The sequence below is a fragment of the Gallinula chloropus genome (genome assembly GCF_964237585.1).
Source record: "Gallinula chloropus genome assembly, chromosome: 2".
Classification (NCBI taxonomy): Eukaryota; Metazoa; Chordata; class Aves; order Gruiformes; family Rallidae; genus Gallinula; species Gallinula chloropus.
In genome coordinates this window covers 53,759,925-53,781,752 of record NC_140086.1, presented here as the reverse complement: position 1 = coordinate 53,781,752, position 21,828 = coordinate 53,759,925, and the positions used below count along the sequence as shown (strand labels likewise).

General features: G+C 43.2%; 1 protein-coding gene across 1 annotated transcript in view; it reads left to right on the top strand.

Annotated features, from left to right (window-relative positions):
* Positions 1 to 16,179, top strand: part of EPB41L3 (erythrocyte membrane protein band 4.1 like 3) — a 58,862-nt gene extending 42,683 nt beyond the window's left edge. Inside the window, exons 12-25 of the mRNA XM_084280270.1 lie at positions 1,651 to 1,704; positions 3,568 to 3,603; positions 3,763 to 3,828; positions 4,318 to 4,509; positions 7,545 to 7,619; positions 8,023 to 8,124; positions 8,860 to 9,594; positions 10,155 to 10,277; positions 10,813 to 11,199; positions 12,250 to 12,381; positions 13,079 to 13,177; positions 14,244 to 14,324; positions 14,590 to 14,706; positions 16,015 to 16,179. Of these exons, the coding sequence (XP_084136396.1) occupies positions 1,651 to 1,704; positions 3,568 to 3,603; positions 3,763 to 3,828; positions 4,318 to 4,509; positions 7,545 to 7,619; positions 8,023 to 8,124; positions 8,860 to 9,594; positions 10,155 to 10,277; positions 10,813 to 11,199; positions 12,250 to 12,381; positions 13,079 to 13,177; positions 14,244 to 14,324; positions 14,590 to 14,700 (2,193 nt within the window). The 3' untranslated portion in view covers positions 14,701 to 14,706; positions 16,015 to 16,179. The remainder of the gene's footprint in view (positions 1 to 1,650; positions 1,705 to 3,567; positions 3,604 to 3,762; positions 3,829 to 4,317; positions 4,510 to 7,544; positions 7,620 to 8,022; positions 8,125 to 8,859; positions 9,595 to 10,154; positions 10,278 to 10,812; positions 11,200 to 12,249; positions 12,382 to 13,078; positions 13,178 to 14,243; positions 14,325 to 14,589; positions 14,707 to 16,014) is intronic.
* The last annotated feature ends 5,649 nt before the right edge of the window (positions 16,180 to 21,828 follow it).

Genomic DNA, 21,828 nt, shown 5'->3' with positions numbered 1-21,828 from the left:
CAATACATAGATTATAACTTTTTATATTGCCATACCTTTTCAAGTGCTTATAATGTCATAAAGATGCGAGGAAACGATTTCCTAACACTTCAGTGAAAGCAATTTGACCAGCCAAGCAAACCTTTTTTGGCATTACAGTTACATTTAACAATAAAAAGCAGTCTGTCTAGTGAGTGGTTATCGCTTGAAAAGTCACATGTAACTTGCATTCATGCACTTAGCTAGCAGTCCAGAATGCCCCCTTGTTATTCCACCTGTCGTGCAAGCAGTACAAATTATTCAAAGGAAAGGAACGATAGCAGAGAAAGCAATGAAAAAAAAAAATACCCAAAAAGCAGCTTTATGAAACATTGCAGTTGTCAGAAAAAAGAAGATAGGAAATTCAAAGTTAAGACTGATACTCCATCCGCCAGTAGGTTGCTTTCTTTTTCCTCTTGTTTCATGGCGATGTGACGTGAGGATGAGATGTATTGTCCCAGCTTTAAATTACCTGCCGGGGTTACTTTAGATTATCTAAGGAGCACAGAAGGTCATTAATCAAAAACCAGAGCTTTCACTGATGTGCAGACAACTCGGATGTGCCAGTCTGGGGCAGTAGGGAGCACTTTCCTAGCTTACTACTTTTCCATGAGCTTGCATAACGTGAAAAGTAGGCGTTTGAACTCTCTTCACAGCCCGTGGCACGCTATGCTCAACTGTTTATTCAATCTCGACACTTCCAGGCACCGCTAAAATGTTCTTCGCGGTGTCGAGCGAAACAGGGATAGATCAGCCTGTGCAATGCTGTGCTTTGTTTCATTTTTACCACTTGTACCTAGTAAGTGTTTCTGGGGTTGGGGGGGGAGTTATTTTCATTTTTCTCCTGCTTTCATCCATATCCTTAAATGGAATGACAAGTATTTTTGGTTCTTTTAATGGCAGTTTTCCTTCTTTTTACTGTTGTTAACAACATCAGCTACTCTTTATTGGAACCGAGCGGGATCTGAGCCTTACCATTCATTACTCCACAGACAGACAGTAGATGGGCTGGGGGTATGGTTATTTGAACTCCTTGGTAATGCAGACAGCCTCATGGTGTATAAATGTGGAGACAAGAACAACTTCTGTACAAATGAGGGGCTGAAAGTCAGGTGACTGTTTAAGTAGCCTTCTTCCTTTTTTTTTTTTTCCCTCTTGAGAGAAAAAAGTCAAAGACTACATCAATCTCTATTGGCTAGAAGAAAAAAAAAAGAATAATTTTCTTTAAAAAAGAAAAATTATGGGAGAAAAAGTTTTAGAAAATATTAGCACCTATTTTTTTTTACCTCCAGTTTTTTTTAAAGCCACCTGGCTTTCTTAAGGAAAGAAATTTGCTATTCTAATAATAATACTTTTCCAGTAATGTTTTGTTTGGCTTATAAATTTGTTCCAGTAAAGCCATATACTGTGTACAGTACGCCTCGAGTCTTCCTCTGAGTCTGTTCTGTTTACTAATATAGCACTTTTATTTTGCTTCTTTGACTTGTGCGTGGTTTGGAAAGCAATGCTAATGCAGTTCGCAGGGATGTTGAATTTAACAGTTGCCCGTGTGAGCTGCGTGTACTGATGAGCTGGGTTTATTCTTTATTCCTGCCTTCCTCTCGGGACCCGGTTACTTGTCTAACCAAATAGACTGACAGTGAGCAGACGGATACTGCAGCTGATGGTGAGACCACTGCCACCGAGGTTTGTACAGTTGCCGGCACCCAGTTAATGGGGAGGGGAGAGCGTTTCGCTTCGTCTCTTCCAAACCCCGAGTGCCACCGTGCATGTCTTCCTCCGGCAGCTGAGCATCCCCCTCCACGCCCGCGTGTGCATGCGCGGGGGTGCGAGGGCTTTGCTTGGGGGAGTTGAGTTTTCAGGGCTCCCTGACGGGTTCCTCTCCTTTCTGGGGTTTGGTTTGGAAACGCGCAGACAAGCGGGGTGGTGGAGGCGTCAACCTGGGACGGTCTTGCTGGCCAGGCTGTGCCCTGGGATGTCCGGTTTGCTTGTTTGCTCTTAGAACCTGCAGCCTGTGTGAGAAAGAGGGAGGTGGGAGGGGTGGGGAGAGATGGTAAAAAGCCATTTCCAAATTTTCTGAATGAAGGTATTTCCAGGTTATAAACATCTGAGGTTTCCCTTGGATGTAATTCCATGTGTCACTGTCACGTATTGACACCAGTAGTCTGGGCATTGTCTTCAGAGGAGGCACTGTTATTATCTCTGTGCTGAGCAGCCTCACATCCACAACTCGGTGTACAGGCTGCGCAGACAAATTTGGTGCTCCGTGACTCCAGTGAAGTGCAGATAATGCTTTCATAATTAATACAGCTGCAGCTGCAAACATGAGCTGAATTTGGTCTGACATCTGGTAGAAGGCAGAGTCTTACCCCCGAACACTACTGAAGGTTTTCAGTAGGATCTCATTAATATTTCAGACCGTTAAAATTATCATCGTGGAAGAATCCTGTGTATGACGTGTCGGGGCAATTCGGCTCAGCTGTATGTAGAATAGATTTGAGCTGAGTTATCAAGCAGTCGACAGATAAAGATTTTCCCATGGGCCATTTGACTAATTGGGACTGTATGAAAAATTAACGATAAAATAGTGGCACCACCATTAACAGAATCAAAACGGAGCAACAACATTTTGTCTGTTGAACAGAGAACACAGAGTGCTCTGAAGTGCCTCTTGCCCTGTATGGCTGCAGGCCTTGAGCCATGTAGAAATTAAAACACTACAACACGATGCTGAAACCATGATGTTTAAAATGTTCAGTTTATTCATCAGAAATGCACAGTAATCTCCCTAGTCGCCATCTTCACTTTAGGGGAGAAGATAACTTGAACTTCAGTTTCCCTTACGGATACCCGCTTTGCAAAAAGTGGGATGTCCTCACCACCAGAGGATTGAGCCCTCGGAATCGGGGCTGCTTTGGCAGTCCGTACTGCCATTGCTTTTGAAAATGGGAGCTGGAGTCAATTTGAGCTGAAATGTGTGTGAGTGCAGAAGATCACCACTGCAGAGAGATCCTGAAAGAATATATATACAGACTGAGCATGAAATACGATTGTATAGATACAGAAAGGGACTGAAGTTAGGGAAATAGCATTTTTAGCAAATAAAATGGGAAGTGTTGCAGGTTGCTTACCCCCGGTGAGTTAATACAAAGCTTTGCCTGTGGCCCAGGAGATGTTTAAACTCTGGGATTACAGACTTCCAAAGAACTTGCTGTTGCAGTTCAGTCCTAAACCAGTTGCAGTCTCAGTGAGGAGGCCCAGTTGCGGCTCCCTAAGTGGAGATGTGTGAAGATGGAGCGCACCAATGATATTTATAGAAGGGAAATGTTGACTGTTTCCTCATTCACAAAACAAGTTTGAAGAGCAGGGGCTTGTTCTGAGTTAGGAGAACCGTCCAAAGTCAACCGGTGTGTCTACTCGCTCTCCTTAAGCCCTTAACATAGAGAAAATGGGACCTTAACCCAGTGTGTTGCTCTCCGCAATGTTTGTAAAGCCTTCACTCGTACCGGCGGGTAAAGTGTTGTTTTCCAATCTTTCTCATGCTGGCAGTCGGATCAAGAGGAGGACGGAGATCTAAAGGCACAGGTACAGAAACGAAAGGCCCAGGTGTTGCTCAAGTTGGAGGTGTTCACCTCTCTCAGCATGCTATTGTTGGTTCTCTGTGAAGAAATGTGTAGAAACAGCATTTTGTATCCTTTCAATACTGTGTCCCTTACCTTTCCCTTTCTTTTTCACTTCTTTCAGAATAGTCTGATTAAGCGAATACAGGGTGAAAATGTGTATGTCAAACATAGTAATCTTATGTTAGAGGTTGGTATTGGTATATACCAGTGCATGTACGTACATGTGTGTTAGTTTTAGTGACAAACTGTGGATCTGCACTATGATGCATGAACTGTGTATTCCCACCTGCTAATAATTCAATGGATATTTTTTTCTCAGATTATGATGACTCCTCTAACTTGTGCTATAAACATATATATATATATGCGTGCGCCTATGTGTGTGTGCGTCCACGCGCATATGGATGTTTGTTAAGAAGCCTCTCTATCAGGTGTAAATTATAGCGGCGCAGTTGAAGCTGTATTAAGAGTATACTTATACTCACTTGTACGAGAGATGCTATGCTGTTATCTTTCAAAATGCCACATTTTCACAGAGTCTTGTGTTAGTGCTGTGCTCCCCGGCTCCCTGAGATGTTACTTCCCTCTTTACTAACCCAAGTTGTGTGTTTTGGCTCTGAAATCTGGTTGGCTGAGGATGTATTACAAACTGCTCTGTTCTTTTAAAACTGTCCAGGACCTAGACAAAACCCAGGAAGATCTGATGAAACATCAGACCAATATAAGTGAGCTGAAACGCACCTTCTTGGAAACCTCCACAGAAACGGCTGTGTCTAACGAGTGGGAGAAGAGGCTTTCCACATCTCCCGTTCGGCTTGCCGCAAGGCAGGAGGAAGCTCCTATGATTGAACCGCTAGTGCCTGAAGAGGTCAGCGTGAGCTGAAAGGCTTCCATTATGTATTTGTCTATTCCTTTTTACTTATAATAGCTCTCAGTAGATTTAGAAAGGGGTAGCTAGAGGCCATCCCCTGCTTGCAGGTGCTCCCTTTTTCTCAGGGCTCGGGCTCTACCAGCAAACACGCAAGGAAGAGCAAATACCCCGTGCACATATATATGTACATAGTTAGAATATATCCAACTATATATAGTTAGAATATGAAATTCGCTGTAAGCCGCATGGCAGAATTGGGTCTCTCTAAGAGTGCAAAACACAGGCTTCCTTCACAGGTTCAGTGAGCTTGAGGAAGCCCAGCCGTGCGTGAAAGAAACCACGAAGGTGATGGAGAGAGAATTTAAGTAATGGTGACTGGTTGGGAGCAGCCGGTGTAGGAGGACAGACAGGGGTACAAAGTTTGACAAGAAAATACAGAGCAAAGGGCAGAACACTCTCTCTCTCTTTGAAGGTGGGGAAAAAATAGTGATGATAATTAGACCTGCTTGACCAGTTCCATAAGGGAGCTGATAGCTGCTGCAGTCTGCTGAGTACCGTTCTGTCGAAGACCCAACGCAGATTGCTGAGCGTGTGCTTCTTCATGCGCTGGGCACGCCTGAGAAAAATCTTACTCACTGTGCAGCCTTGAAGTTTTTTATGCCAGAAACCTGCCATTAAAAAGCTGCCTTTTATTTAGTTTGTGGGTAAACAGTGAGATGTAGAGGTAACAGTGTAACGTTAGTGTTGCCTTGAAATACAAAGATTTTCAAAAAAAGCAGAGAATCTTGCTATAAATCCAGTGGAGCAAAAAGGAATACACTCGTGTGGTCTGCAGGAAGATTAATCTTCCTATTCTACAGTGGATGAGTACCTGGTTTCTGTCTCACAGGAACCATCTTTACAGTTACCACTTATTCTTAGCATTGCAGACCAATAAATGGTCATAAAATTTGCTTCTGTGTTGTCGTGTCCCCCCTCTCCCCAGCACTGATGTAATGTTGAAAGGAAGTCAGCAAAAATTGGCCAGAAAGTATAACTAACTTGAATGGGTCTTCTGCTTTCCCACCTTAGAGGTTGGCATTGCAGACCTGCAGCTCTCTAGGGAAGGAAATCACTGGAGGCACGCAGGTGCACAACTTCCCCTCTTAGGGAAAAGGGGTATTGCCAAGAAAAAGGCCCCAGCTCCTCCACGTTAGACCTAAATTGGATTAAAATACCTAAAATAACAAGCAGATTCAGTGCCTAAAGCTTACCTTTTGGAAAGGGTGCTGAGGAGTCTTACTGTAGGTTCTACTGCCTTGTTCAGGAATCGTGATTGATCCTACAGCCGTGTTTGGTTGTAGCTGAAAAATACAGGTTTTCTTTCTTAAAATAGTGTAATAAACTGCAGGCATTTGACATATAAAAAGTGTAAGGAATTGTTGAAAAGGGAGTGGTTGTCTAGCTGAGCCTGAATCAGAAAAATGCAGGTGAAGCAAATTCATAACCCTCCCCCTCTTAATTTCATGTCTTTATTACTTCAGAAAATTTATAACACTTTCTTATTAAAACATACAAGTGGTAGCAAAGCATCACGCAGCTACACAGGCATCACACTGAGGAAACACATCTGAATTTACCATCCCTTTGGAAAGGAAAAGGGCAAGAGATACCCTTACCTAGCTTGTAGAAAAAGACTTGCCCAAAAGCAATGGCCAGTTACTATATCTTACACACAGGTAAGTTAAGTGCAGCGGTTCCACAGCGTCTCACCCAAATGAAGGTGTTCCTGTGGAAAAACACAAGTTGTTTGTGCTATCAGAGCCTAACTCTGAGGTGTCTTCTGGCACTAGAGGACCCCTGCTGTGGATGGTAACACACCCTTGTGAAAATCAGCACCTCAATATCTACTAAGAAATGTGGAGGTAGTCAGAATAGAGAGCACCTAGAACTAGGTCATGCAGTGGTTTCTCCTAGTCAAAGAAGTTACAGGTTTAACTTCGCATGTCCCCTTTAGAAGTATTTTCAGTGCTGTCATTTGTAGCTCTGTCATAAAACAAGAACAGAAGGAAAGACACACCCTTTCAAACCGCACACTCTGAGCATGTGGCACCTGTGTGTGGTGGGTCAGTCTGACTTTGGGCCTGTCTAGTCACCCGCTGGTTTTCTGTGATAATATGGGCAACACTTCTAGTTATGAAAAATAAAAAGTTTTAAGTATCAACCACAGGGGTGGCCAGAGAGCATTCATGTTCTGCAGCTATCTCATTAACAGACTCCTTGATAATGTTTACTCTGACCCGGGTTGGGTTAAAATGGCACTTAAGAAATAGAGGTGTTACACATCTCACCACAGGCAGGCAGACGAGCTGTTTCTTCCTTTCTTGAGCTTGTAGAAGTTTTGTATCGTTAAACACGTACCTTTCTTGTTGAGTACGTGGAATACACATATTTGAAGTGGTATCCTGGGAAGGGTACCTTAGGAAATCGAGCTTAACCAGCATTGGAGAGTACCAGGTGGGATACAGGAGGATTTTAGTGTCATGCTGTAGAGGACGGCACAGCAGCGGTCACTTTCCTGTTTGGGGACAAGATTTTGAGAGTTCTTATACCTGTAAGGAGAAAAGGAGAGCCAAAATCCTTACAGGGAATGCCTGCTGCCTGCTTCAACAGGGGAGGCTGCAAAGTCCAGAAAGAGCCGAGCCCAGGGTGAAGGTGGAGGTGCCTGCTCCAGGCTGTTGGTGGAAGCCATAGAAGTTGGCAACGGATGCAGTTGAATGAATAATGGAAGATGAAATGAGCGTAGTGCCTCTGCACCCACTGTTAGTTTGCTGGTTTTCCTGCTATGCAAAGGATACACTAGAGTGCAGTTTGCACTCATCACAGAGCAACACTTATTATTGGAAACCTCTTTGCTGTAAAAATTCTGTGTAATTCTGTTTCCTAATTTACCGTGCAATTAATAATTTGGTGAGTAGAGAAATATGATGAGCTGTTGTATAGTGGACTTTATTCCCTCCATTTACTAAAACCATTTATTCCCCTGACATTAGACCAAAGAAGAAACAGAAAAATCAGAAAAACTCATAATTTTGCAGAAGGGAGGTACAACATTCCTTGAATTGCAGGTAAAAACAAATAATACTTTCTTGCAATGCAGTCAGATAGGCTGGCAATCTTTTTCTTTTTTTTTTTCCTTTTGAGGCCCCAACTTTCTTTTTAATTATTATTTCCCAAGTTCTAGAGAGAGATGTAATCTGGGGCTGCAAATTCTGAGGAAGGAGCCCCCCTCCAGAGCTTACAGCTTTCCTAATAGAGACTGGTTTCTCTGCTAGTTAGAAATCTACTTGCAATGTGCTGTTTGTGGATGCTGTTTGCAGTTGTGCATGCATTTCCAGCATAAGCCTCACTGAGAACGTTACAGTGATTGGGCACTTTTGTCATTAGAATTAATTTCCTTTATACTGTCAAGTGAATTTAGATAATGCTGAGTGATGGTGAACTCTGTATTCTTATTGGTTTTTCTATTAGCCAAGTGTGATAGAGAAGAAGCTGCAGGAAGGAGAGTCCGCTGGCACTTTGGTTACTTCTCATCAAATCATTATCCAGAAAAGTATCCCATCGTCCCTAGAGGTTATTTTTAATTCATTTGATTTTAAACCTACCACACTTGCTAAGGTTAAATGCAGAAGGTGCTGTCTTAAAGACAAATAACCGGATGCTGATTGCGTAGCCAAAGCAATCACGTCGCTTGTTTGCTGTAAGGAGGGGGAAAAAGATGCCGCATTAGGTCCCTTCCAGAATCTTTAGTACTGTGGCATATACTGCGTTGTATGGCTCAGTTTTAAACAGTCCCTGAAGGGGGTCGATGTTACTGTAATGGAAATGAGGAAATGCAGCTGTGTGCCAGTGCGTACTGTACTGCGCTGAAACCTCATGCATGCGGTGTCTGTGGCAATGGGGGAACAGCTGAATGAGCCCTTTTGCCCTGTTTTTATAATTAACTTTTGACTGCTAGCATTACAAATCGTTGTAATACATGATTTTTAACCTCCAATCGTCACTTCAAACGGTGCACTGAAACGCTGTTTCACTTCAAACACAGAGGTGGTGTGGCAAGAGTAACTTACTGTGTCCACGTTCTAAGGGTCTGTAAAGGGGAGGGAATATGCAAAGAAATCAAACTTTGCCTAAGGTGATTCTGTTGTGTCATGTTTGCTAACTGCTCTAAGAGGTGCAATGGTCCAAGTTGTTACATGCTTTCAGAAGAGGCAGCATTGATTTCTTAAAAGTCTTGATGCTTTAGTGTTCCTGAAGTACAGAGAAACCTTCAGCCATTCTAATTTAGCTTTTATATCTCAAATATAGGGCACTGAGGATTGGGTTATTATAGACAAAATACCTTCTGAGGTAGTTGATGGTGAATTCGAAAAAAATCGAAATGTGACGTACAAAGTAGTGACTGTGAGCAGTAAAACTGCCTTTCCACCCGAGATATTAAAATCCAGTACCGTTCTAACGCAGAGCTTTGAGGACTTGGAAAGTGAAATACAATCCAAAGAGGAGAATAAGCAGAAAATGTTCACCCTAGGAAAGTCCTATGATACCGTATCTGGGAAAATTGTAACCATGACAAGTAAAGCTAAAGAGGGCGAGAAAGCAGTACAGCCTTCAGTAGAAGCCTTGCAAAAAATGGCAAGGGAAGTGCAAGAATCTGTGAAAGTCATTCCGGTAGCGGCCGAGTATGAAATCCTCGAGCCTCTCACTGATGAGAAAGCCAGGCGGGGATCCGACGTGCAGAGCACGAAAAGAAAGCTGTCCGACTCTCTGACACCTATAAAAGAAGCAGAATCTCAGTTGCAAAGTCCTGAAGAAGAGAGTTTGAAAAAGACACTAAAGATGGACCAGGATTTGCAGTTACATGGTACACTGGGAAGCTTGCAGCTTGGCAAAGCAGAGAAACACCTTGGCAGTGAAGCTGTAAAAGCAGGGGCATTTGCCCGGAGAGATAAGACCCTGTCTGAGTGGAGATATTCCAGAGAACAGCCATTTACCATTGCTACTGCTCACTATGTTACCGAGTCGTCTGCATCACAAGTAGTGGTAACAAGTGGCTTCCACTTTGGGCCACGGTTTGAAAGATTAAAGCATGACTTCTTGTAGGCGATCCCTTCACGCCGCCCTACCTTTCGGTTCTCTTGCTGCCTGGCTTTATGTTGACAGCAGCCAAACCCAGCTTACTTTTATTTTTTCCACCCTCCCCTTCATACTTTGAATCCGTCCCACGGTCCGAAGCGGGCGTTACATAAGGCTTCCAGCCTCTCCAGTTTGTTTTAAAGCCCCGTGTTACTGACACGTAGTACTGCTGCTGCAGCTTGTTCATAAAAGGAGATAAAAAGAGGTTTGCTCGAACCAGCAAAACGCCAGCGCTAACAACTATGCTTCCTAACTGTTGCTTACTACAGCCTTTGTGAATTTGCTCTGGTTTATTTTCCCATTCTTTCCCTGTTTCCAACCTCTCCGTGCCCCCCCCACCCCCCCAACCCCTGCAACCTTCTCTCCCTTTCCTCTGTCTCTGCCTCCAGTTTTGGCAATTAATATGTCCATGCGTGTGGGCCTGGCCTTTCTCCTGTGTGTGACTCTGCATTTCTCTGTCTGTTTAGACTAAGCAGTCCGGCAGCGAAAAAACCTTGGACGGTTCCGATATCTTCAGTTTAATAGAGTCCGCCAGGAAACCGACCGAGTTCATAGGAGGGGTCACCTCTACATCACATAGCTGGGCGCAGGTGGCTGTTTGATTCCCTCCATCAGCCTGATAACTGCACGCCAATTACTTCCCGTTTTGCTTTCGTTTCCCTACCCAGCACCTGTAGCACTGATGCATGTTTCTCTGTGACTTTTCTTTTCTTATGATAAGACCACACTTGGCACTGCATCGAAAAGGGAAAAAAAAAACCAACCCACAGAACCCAAACAAAGCCTCATGGTTTTTCTCTCATTTCACTTTCTTTTGTTCAGTTTGCAGGGTGCTGTATTTTGCCTTTATAAAACTCACGTAAAAATACCGATGAGAACAGCGCTGGCACTTTTGTTTTAAGAAATGTGGCTCTTACTTTGTTTTCTCCTTCTCCTGTTCTGATAATGTCCTGAGAGCAAAAAAACCCATGCAACGTGAGAGAAATAAACTGGCAAAATCTAATACCCGTTTTTGGATTTACGTTGGCAGTACGTTAATCTGAGGAGGGGTTGCAAGTAGTGGTGCCGGCTTCTGACGCTGAGGTTCTGTGGCCTTGTTTCCCCCCCCCCCCCCCTTCCTTACAGAGAATAGACACGACAACATCTCAGGAGATAACTTCCAGTGAAATGAAGCAAGCGGTTCAGCCACATCAGGAAACTGTGACGAAGGTTGTACAGGAGACTGTAGTAATCGAGGAGAGACACGGGATGGATGCGCATGCGAGTGGGGATCCTGCCAAAGTGGCTGGACTGGCAGTGGATGCCCAGGCTGAGGCCGCGGTGGCTGCTGGCGTGAAAGGGAAGGAGGGTTCTGCTGGGACTGAGGGGGTGAAGGAGGAAAAAAGGGAAGAGGCTGGGAAAGCCCTCACCAAACAAGGAGTCGCCGGTGCTGCTGCCTCGTGTGAGCAAGCGGAGGAACACAGTACAACAGCCCACCTGTCAGAGTCTTTGGAAAGAAAATCTCATTTTGAGGTAACTCGTTAGTAAATCAGACATGTCTGTCGTCAGTTGTGAATGTAGGATTAAGTTAATTCCTGTCATGGAAAGGGAAGTGTACCAAGTTTGTACCATTGCCTCTTTACAGCAGGCAGTTTTGTTTCTCCTCTTACGTCCTCCTTGACGGCACCTGCAAGGCTTGTTGCTAGTTTCCATCCCTGGCAAAATGCATGGCATGTTTTACCTAAAAGTGCTTTTCATGCTACAGAGAAATACCAGATTTGGTGGCATTTTTGCAGTGGGCAAGAAGAATTGGGCTGGCATTCTCTTTTTTTTTTTTTGGAAAGTCCATCAAGATTGGCAATATGTTCATGTGTCCTCAAAGACAGAAAATATGTTTGTCCCTTATCTTAGCCCCACTAGCAGAATTTCAAGAACCATTTTGCAGAGAGGTTAAAAAAACCCCCATTTGTTCTTGTTCTTTTTTCTGAGGGCTGAATGGAAGATAAAGCTCGAACCAGATTCATTCTCTTGACATTTTATGAAAACGTAGAATTACAGCATAGCTGAGGCTAGAAGAGATGTCCGGAGGTCATATCCGACTACCCTGCTCAAGCAGGGCCAGCCAGAGCCAGTTGCCCAGAATCGTGTCCAGACAACAGTTGAGTATCTCCAAGAATGGAGACTCCACAACCTTCCTGGGCAACCTATGCCAGTGCTTAGTCGCCCTCATGGTGAAAAAAATGTCTCCTGATGTTCAGAGGGAACCTCCTGTGTTTCAGGTTCTGCCCATTGCCTCTTGTAGTGATGAGATCTTTTCTGGTTTGTTTTCCTAAAATCCAGGATGGTGCTAAGTATTGGCAGCATTAGAGACGTGTATGTACCACTGTAATGAAGAGAATTTTCTCTTCTTTTCTTTTTTTTTTGTTTTTTCTTTTTTTTTTTTTTGTTAAATGCAGAGCACCTTTTAGTTCTTCCCTAGAAAAAAAAATGCTCTGAGAAATCCCCCTTTTCCCTAGGAAAAAAAATGCTCTGAGAAATCCATAAGCTTTGCTAAATGTTCCAATTCGGTTCTTGTTCACACAGTCGCCAGTTGTGAAGACTGAGACTATCAGTTTCAGTAGTGTTTCTGCTGGTGGGGAAAACCTTGAAATTTCAACAAAGGAAGTGCCAGTAGTCCACACAGAAACAAAAACCATTACATATGAGTCTTCTCAGGTAAGAGATTTTGCAAAAAAACAGGGTCTGATTTCACATGCCCTTAAGGAATCCACATTTCTTCACCCAACTTTTAAGTGTGTGTTAAGTTGTTGAACTATTAAATTAGCACGAGGAGGGTATACATAAGAATCATAGAATCACAGAATGGTCTGGGTTGGAAGGCACCCCAAGGATCATAGAGTTCCAACCCCCCTGCCATAGTCAGAGTCACCAACCTCGAGGCCTGGATCTACACAAGGTTGCCCAGGGCCCCATCCTACCTGGCCTTGAACACCTCCAGGGACAGGGTATCCACCACCTCTCTGGGCAGCCTGTTCCAGCATCTCACCACTCTCCCTGTAAAGAACTTTCTCCTCATATCTAATCTAAACCTTCCCTCCTTTAGCTTCAATCCGTCCCCCATGTCCTGACATTAAGAATAGCTTGCCTGAGGGTGACTCTCATGTCCTGGTGTAGGGCCTTTTGAGATCTTTGATGAAACTATAGATTTCAAAACTCCAGCTTCTCATCCATCCTTCCAGAAGCAAACGGAGTCTCCAGATGCAGAGGGAAATACTGACACATGACCATCCTAATAGCAGTTATTTCCCCTACTGTTGGTTACTCGCTTTATGAAGAGTTGTAGAAATAGGGAGGTTCAGCCAATCCTGTTCTTGCCGGTTTTGGTGACTGGATTTCTCTTCTGGTTCCTTAGGTGGATTGCAGTGCTGACTCAGAACCGGGCGTATTGATGAGTGCACAGACTATCACATCTGAAACCACCAGCACTACAACCACTACACATATCACCAAAGTGAGTCCTCAGAAAACAGGGAGCTTTGGTTTTTTTACTCCCCACAAGGGTGAATGTTTCCTTTAATTCTCTTACTCATTTTAAAACGAGGACACATGCTTATCCTCTCTGCACAAAATCCTGTCTATGTAGGGGACCTGTCATCACTCACCTGTCTTTGGCTATACTGGCTTCATTAAAGCATCTTTCAAGAACTTGACAAGAGTCCTGAGAGTCATATACCCTTGGGGTAAGTCTGTGCAAGCACAAAACCTTGCTGCACAGACATTTCAGTTAACTGCAAATACCAGCTTAGAACTGGAAGCCAGTGTAGCCATGCTGACATCATATGGTAGCCAGGAAGGAAGGAACAATTTTCCTAAGCATAAAATTCCACTGAGATGACTGTTCTGTCTTTGAGCCCTGAGCTGTTATCCCTGCACAGTGTTGAAAGGTCATAGTAAGTCTGTATCATGTAGTCATGACAGTAAGTTCAGACTCCACCTTTGCATTGCTGGCTGGTACCCTGAGGAACCTGTCCTCAGCCAGACCGAAAGCTCATGGCTCCCCAGGCAAATGATGTTGGGTCTCCAAGTTCCAACACATAAATAAGGGTTCCTCCCTAAGCAAAAACCTTCTTGGGGCAGTGTCAGCTCTCCTACCGATACGCACTGAGGGCAGGATTTCGTTACTCTGTGCTGAAATGCCCCCTTCAGCAGATGAGCTGTGCCAAGGCCATGCCAGTCCCTCTGAAGCCTGCGGCTGGACTTGCCTGGGTCTTAATATGAACTGTCCGTATGGACATTCTGTTCTTCATGGGGTGAATTTACCATGAATAACTGCCATTTCTCTCCTGACAAGTGTGCAGATTGGCCAGGATCCCAAAATTACCTGTGTTGGAAGGAGCTCTGTAGGTCATTGGTCTACTCAGAGCAGGCCAACTTCTGAGCTGCTCTGGTTGCCGTTCAGGGTTGTCCCCTCTGTGTGTAACAGTTTAAGATAATTCAGCTCCTGCACTGATCATTTTCTGGTTGAGTGGCAGCACTCCAAAGTAAGTTATTGATGTGCGTCTGTCCCTCCCATCTAGACTGTGAAAGGAGGCATCTCAGAGACAAGAATTGAAAAGCGAATAGTCATCACAGGAGACGCAGATATTGATCACGATCAGGTAAAAAAATCTCTACACTGCTAAAGGTGGCCCTGAAGATTGCCAAAGAGAATGTTTCTAAGCACTGCCTTAAAAGATAGTACTCATACTGGCATGCCTTAAATTAAGCTGGGTTGGTAGTTAAGTCAGTGATGGTATAGTTCATATTATAATCATTTTTGTCATTTGTAAATTGTGTAATATCATGATTCTCTCCACCTTGCTACTGACCATGCATGTTCCACCTCCTTTTTGTTTTTGCCCTTCTGTGGTTTCCTTGGGATAGGCGCTGGCTCAGGCAATTAAAGAAGCCAAAGAGCAGCACCCTGACATGTCAGTGACCAAAGTAGTGGTACATAAAGAGACAGAAATCACACCAGAAGATGGAGAGGATTGACCCCAGGTAAGAGGACTAGATGATTTTCCTAGGCATTTACTGGGCTGGCATGTTGCAAAGGTTGTTTTCCTACCATAATTCACCTCTAACTCTTTGCTTTCTCTCACTGGCATTTGCAAGTTGCATTTGAGCAACTTGAGCTGGTTATCATTTCTGGTATTCCAGTGTAACCAAATTCAGCTCTGAATGTCTGTCTTTCACTTCATGATGCCAGCTGGAGAAAGAGAAACTGCTCATTTGCTTTTGTTGGCTCTCTGGAAAGTCCTCATTGTCCATGCTTTGATACAGTCTGATTTTCTAATTATGAAGTAAAAAAATAAATAAAAATCCTGTTGTCTGCTTTTATGTCATTTAAGAACAAAAGCAATTTGTTCTTAAAGATATGCATTTTTTAAAAAAAAATGCCAAGGAAAAAAATGACAGCTGCTGTTTAAGTGTCCCATGCAGATGTGTTACAAGTCAAGCTTCAATCCCTAACTCGTGGAGAGAAACGTGGTCCAACTGGCTTGGGATTTTTTTTTTTTTTTTTCCCTTTGGAACCCTGTGAATTAGTGTGTCAGTATTTGGGTGCCTTGGCTTTCCTGGATTTGAAGGAACATTTCGTGTTTTGAAGCAGCATTGTTTGTCGGGATGAGATGATGATGCAGCTTTTCTGGTGTGGAGCTTTGCTCCGGTGAAGGCATGCTCTCCAGTCGTGGCTGGCTCATCAAACGCCTTCATATTACCCTATCTATCCTGTGTGCAGAGAACACGTCATGCATACTAACCCGCTACGCAAAAGCCATTAATGCCAGCACCACTGCACAAGCTGCTTTGAATGCTCTATGCAGAAGGGGGGAAAAGAAGCTGCTTGTCTGATTGGTTTAAGTTGATAGCAGCAATTTATTCTTTAAAAACCCTATATGTTCTCTAGTGCTTTTGTGTGAGGGAGCACGATGTGCAGCACCTTTGGAAGCTGCTCTGCTCTCCTGAGGTTGGATATGCAGACCCTAAAGAAAAAAAAATAAAAAAACAAATTTCAGAATCTGTCATTTATTTGGAAGATGGAACCAGTCACTGAGGAGTGAGTAGCTGTGATTCACCTAGTACTCTGCTAACTGTTTCAGAAACAACACAGTGTGGCTTGCTTAAAAGTCTGTTGATGTCATTAATTCTTCCCGTTGGCGTCAGTGGACTTTGGATGTGGGCCAAGTTGCTTGTTCTGGGATGATGTGGTTTACAAATAGCTTCTGTTACCTGAGGAACAACTCGATGAAATCTCTTTTGCAAGAGAGCAGTTGCTTCAAACAGCTAATTCGGTTCTCTTTCCCGCAGGAATAACCTAGGTTGCATATGAATCCAGACATGCACACGGATAGGAGTACGAGAGCCTATACGGAGTCTGAGTTCCACCCTGACTGACTTGTACCTGTCTATGGAAAAAAACTCAGTACAGAAGAATTGATCTTGACCGTTAATAAAGAAACTGGCAGAGACACCTTCCCATAGAAAGCAATCCGAATCAGCAGCAGTTAAACAATATTGCATGAAGCAACGATAAAAATTACAGAAAAGCAGCATTTTTAATTTTCTTAAAATGTCTAAGTTTTCCGCTATACCTGCACGTTCATCAACAATATAAACAAGTGATCTCATGTAACACATAAACAGTTCATGCCTTTCACAGTTTCTGAAAGTCTAAACAAATTAAAATTTGTTAGGTGGCAAGCCTTTTGTTTACGGATACTGTAAATGAAGATTACCCCCCCAAACGCTAGAAGCTGTATAGGTACTGTGTGTAATGTTTTACCACACATTAGATGTGCCAATAACACAGTTTATTCAGTAAACAACTTGAATCTTACGTTTGTTTCATCTGGTTTTATTACTGCCCGAGAAATGATGACCGAATCTTTACTCTCATCAGAAATATTTAAATGCTTACAAAGTGTGCTTTGTATACCTGACTGAATACCTTACGAGGTAGTAATGATTTTAGTATATTAACTTTAACGATTTTTGTCAACATTGTTCAGAGTCAGCTTCCAGTCACCCTTCACAGATCCTAACCTTGTAAATTATATGTAGTTATTTTGGAGGAGAAGAGAAGAAAAAAAAAAAATCTGTATTTTACTTAGTTTGCAACATTAGAAAATTATTAATCTGAAATAACCGTGATGGTTTTCTATTGATTTCCCTTTTGTTCTCAGAGGAAAAAAAAAAGAAAAAAAAAAGGAAAAAAAAAATCTATTTGAGAATCTGGTCAGCATTTACTATCTAGTTCAGAGTCAAGCCTTAACCTGTACAGAACGTCCACTGAAAACTCGTTAGTGTCCAGCTATAATACCCACTGAAGGGATAGCGTCCATTACACTGTCAGCTGCATCACAACACATGGTGAATGTATGTTTCTGCATAGTGAAATAAAAGTGGTAAATGCATCCAATATCGTATTGTTCTGTGTCTAAAAGCACCTAGTGGGTTTGGTGTTGTTTTTTTCTTTAATATGCAAAACGTTAAGTTAACGCTTGTGTTACACCACAGGCTTTTGCTCATCTGCACAGTAGACACGTTTTGTCTTCAGACGCTGACGCTGCGCTGTGCAGACAGCGGAGCACCTGAAGGGGTGACAGTGTTTGCCTTTGGGCAGGTGATGTTTGCAAAGGAACAGGAGTACTTGGCTCCTCGCTTTTGTCTGGCTTTGTACTGTTTGGCCCAGGCCAAGTGGAGGATTTTGTGGTTGCTTTGAAAGGAAAGGCCAGTAGCGCTTGATCCAGATCCACTCTCTTTTTGTACTTTTGCTCTGAAACACAGATGAAATTCCCTCTTAAAAGCAGTACTTAACATGTTCCTTTTTCTTGCTCCTTTGCCACATCTCGTTGATGTTCCCTTGGTAGGTAGATCAAGAGAAATTCGTAACAATTTATGCACCCTCCAATCTGTATTTCCTCACAGGATTGAAAGAAATGGCTACAAGCAGACTTTTCAGGACATATAAAGGGCCAAATTTGCCCATTGCTGTTTACACAGGGCTCCCTCACATTGAAGTCAATGGACTTGGCTTCAGTGGAGAGCAGGATTTGACCCAGTGACTTGTTAATAAATGTTTATTTTCTTAAGTTAGAGAGAAAAATAGTATATATAGAGAGAATAACCTGTAGATAATAATAAAAAGTAATATCCCAAGGCTTTTAAGGCTTTGCCCTTAGTCTCTAAAATCTCATCCTTCCACCAGCCATTCTTCATGCCTTTAATGCAGAGTGCTAACTGTGTAACCCCCACCATCATCGCTTACCCCTCGCCTAACGACCAACCCAAAGATTACGGTCTGTTGTGATCTTTGATTGACCTCTCCTCCTCCTAGTCCCTCAGATGTATAGAAGAGCATCTATGTCCTCGGCCCTTTCGGTGACAGTAGGCTCAGCTCCCTGGCTGGCGCTGCCAGCGCGCGGCGGCGGCTGGGGGTGGAGGAGGTACTCGCCCTGTGTCTCAGCAGACGACATACCAGGTTCTCGCTACTGCATCAGGAGTTTAAAAATAGACTCTGAAGCCATATTGATCTTCCCTCAGGTGCCCCTTATGTTGTCAGCTCAGAAACAGCATTTGTATTACCTCAGAGAGACACGAGGCGGTTGCACAGCCTTCTCTCCAGAGTTAGCGTTGTATTTTAGCATGGCTTGAGGAGATTGTACTTTGGTGATACCACGCAGTATGTATGCTGTCTAAAGGTACTGTATCTTGAGAAGTTAGTCTCCTTGGAAAGGACACTCACAGCTCAGATACAGCCTAAGAGTATGCAGACTCTGAGGAGATGAGAGTGGACAGGCAAGGGCATCTCAGTGCCGCTGTTGGCAGTAGACCCTTGTTTGGGGGATGGTTCCCGGGAGTGATAGTTTTGGTTTTTGTTAGAAATTGTTTCTTGGGTTGTCTGCCTAATGCTGTGCCACATGAAATAAAGAACACCTGCCTGTTTCTACAACCATCTTTTGTCTCTGTCTCTTCTCATTTATTGTTGGTCTTTGTCCGGCTTCTCAATGTAAAGCAGCTTAGAAAACAACACGTCACAGATGCTGCGTTACTCGAAAGCACCATTAAGCCACACAGGCACCACCAGTACAGGAGACAGCCTTCCTTGCTACAGCTGGCATCACACCCTCAGGCCCCTGAGAACTGTCTGCTTTGCACTGCTCAGGTGAGGGACCAGGAACGCCAGGCAGGGATTTGCACACTGGGCAAGAAGGGGCACAGCAGGTCATCGCAGCAGTTGTGACCATTACAGTACAGGAGGTACGAATACGTGGCCTTGGCATGTTTAAGGCTGTTCGGAATCACTTAACTCTTGTCCCTCTGAAGCATTTTAAGGCTGTCTTGTCACAGGTGGCAGGTAACGGCAGTCTGTGCTCAAGTGTATTTAAAAAAGAGAATAGGCCTCTAAATCCAGATACTGAGTCAAAGCGAGGGCTCAACAGATCAGTCATATTTCTTCCCAGAGCAGATTTAGGCAGCTGGCAGGATGATGTGGCTCATCTGTACAACAATTAGCATCTGCTAAAATTGCAATCCCTTATAAATAGTTCTTCATGGCAAATAAACTGGACATTGAGCCCAGGCTTTAGCTTGGCAAATACCCTGGCAAACACCCTGGCAAACCTGGCTGCAGATTTCTTGCCTTAACCCAAAGTAGCTCTGTCAGTTAAGATCACAAGGCCTGTTTTACAAGCTTCACCTTACATCTTACCTCCCCACAAGGAAAAAAGGTGAGGTGAAGAAAAGCGTTGCCCTTTTTTACACAGGAGCAATACTGATCCAGGTTCTGCAGAGCTAGGTATTTAACCTTAATTTTTAATAATTTTTCCTAGTCCAGTCTACTAAGAGTTTGTGATGTGCCTGAGGCAATGCTGAGACTCATTGCATGATTTATTTTTTACCATTTGTTGGTCACATCAGCAACACATAATATATACCCTTCACTGTACTGCCCCCCCAAAAAAATCCGGTCAGCCTCATATTTGGTCAAACTGGCTGCCATTTTTGTGTCATTAATTGCCATACAGCTGGAGACCGTGCACAGAAAATCTACCCCCAATGAACAAAGGAAACTTAAATCTCATTGGACCTGTAGCTATTTCAAAACATGAAGAATGAAAGTGGCATTTTTCAAGGTACGTGTGTCTCAGGCTACAGCTCACTGGTTTGAAAATTGAACTCGTCTCTTCTGTGTTGTTAACTGTAAGGAAATTCCTTAACCGAACACGTTGCCATTCCCAAATTTGAGATCCACTTTCTTCTGAAGTACACCTGGCTAATGAGAGCAGGAGACAATTACTGGATTCTTGTCTTCCTCTTCCCCTCCACTACACAAAGCAGCAGATACTTGTTTTCAAGTATTTTCTGTTGGTACTGAACATCTCTCTCAAGATGCCTTTGCAATTTCTTCTGCTCCTGAAGCACTGTCTCTAGTTACAGGCCTCCAGTGTTGATGTTTTCTATGTCCATGTGCTAATGAAAGGACACTAATCAAACTCTCCATCGAGTGGAGGTAAGACCAAAGTCCTCTTAAACAGGATCTGGGGCTTGGTGAACATGAAGAAACACTTCAGGAGATGAACTTGATTTCCTGAAGTCCTGTATAGTTTCCACGGTATAGTGGTGGTTTGAGGTACTGTGGCTGGACAACAAGATGATGATGGATGGACTTAATGAATTAATATGAGAAACACTCACTGCACACTTTTTTTTTTTTTTGAAGAAAGGGGAAATGAAGCATTTTTCTTAACTCTGTAGATTCCAAAGGTGATGTCAGTCTTACACTGCAAATGATGGTTTTCTGTATCATTTGTCATTAGTGTTATGCCACATCAGCGCAGAGGTTGGCCGGGGTTCCTTCCTTGAGGCAACACAGAATGCCAGGTTTCCTAATAAAAACTTTCCATGCACTTAGAAAGACTCAGTTCTGCTTTATTTAGTTCCATGTCAAATGGGGGTTTAAACAAAAATTGAGGCATACTGCTGATCGCTTGGATATAAAAAATTACTGCATTTATTAACTGAAACCAGATTCTTCTATTATCTTGGAAATACAGTTAGCCCTTGCTCATATCCTAAATCACTCTGCTTTGACATTTGATGCCCTCCACTCTACTTCTGTGTCTCCCATTCAGTAGCAGTCCTGCTTCTTGGCTAGAACTAATGGCTGCTGTGAAGCCTGTTAGCAGCAGAATTTTTAAAATCTCAGTCGAGTCTCTTCCTTCATCACAAGCTCCCAAATGGAGCTGTAACCTCCATAAATCAATGACCTCACTCTTGCAGCTGAAATGACCATCAGTCACTTTAAATAGGATTAATTGCCTGTCTTTGAGAATGACTACAGAGAATGACATAGAGGGAGAAAGAAAAAAACCCCAAGCAGTACTGACACTAGAGATTATTTTCATTTTAACACATTTGACTTCTATCTGTACAGTCTGTCAGCATTCTTTTCTCCAGTACAGAACTTAAATAAGCACCTTTTATTCTTATTTCTTTATCGTCCAGAGTTTACTGGACATTTATTTTTAATTTTCTAGAAGTCTCCTTGCTATCTGCATCCATGGTGAGGTGTACCACAGCTCTTAACATCTGTACACAACCAAAGCTCAGGCAATGAAGTCAGCTTGTCTGAACTGCAAAACAGAGATCCCAGAAGGTGTGGAGCTTTGGAGCTGCCTGAATGGCAACCCAGAGCAACATGTCTTCACGCTGGTCCTACCTTACAGCACACGTTGTTTTTAAGTACTGGGCACACGTTCTTTAGTGGATAAACCTGGGTGACTGTAGTGTACAAGGTAGAATATTAGACAAAACACATTAAATGTCTCAGGGAAAGGCATATCATAGAGTGTACAACAGAGAAAAAGCAAAACAATGTATCTCAAAGAGAAGAAATAGAAAAGAAACCTTCAAAGCCTCTTCAAGTAGGAAGAGCCCAGCTAATATGATGCTCGCTCTTTCCTTAAATCAAAAGTGCTACTAGCACAGATACCCTTCCTCTAAGGATTTATGAGGTGGTTTCTCGGATGTATTGGTTTTCTGGCCAAACTCAGTTGATGGATTTGGCATATGAAAGCTTCTAAAGACATTTATATTCCTTCAGACTAATCTCCAATCCAT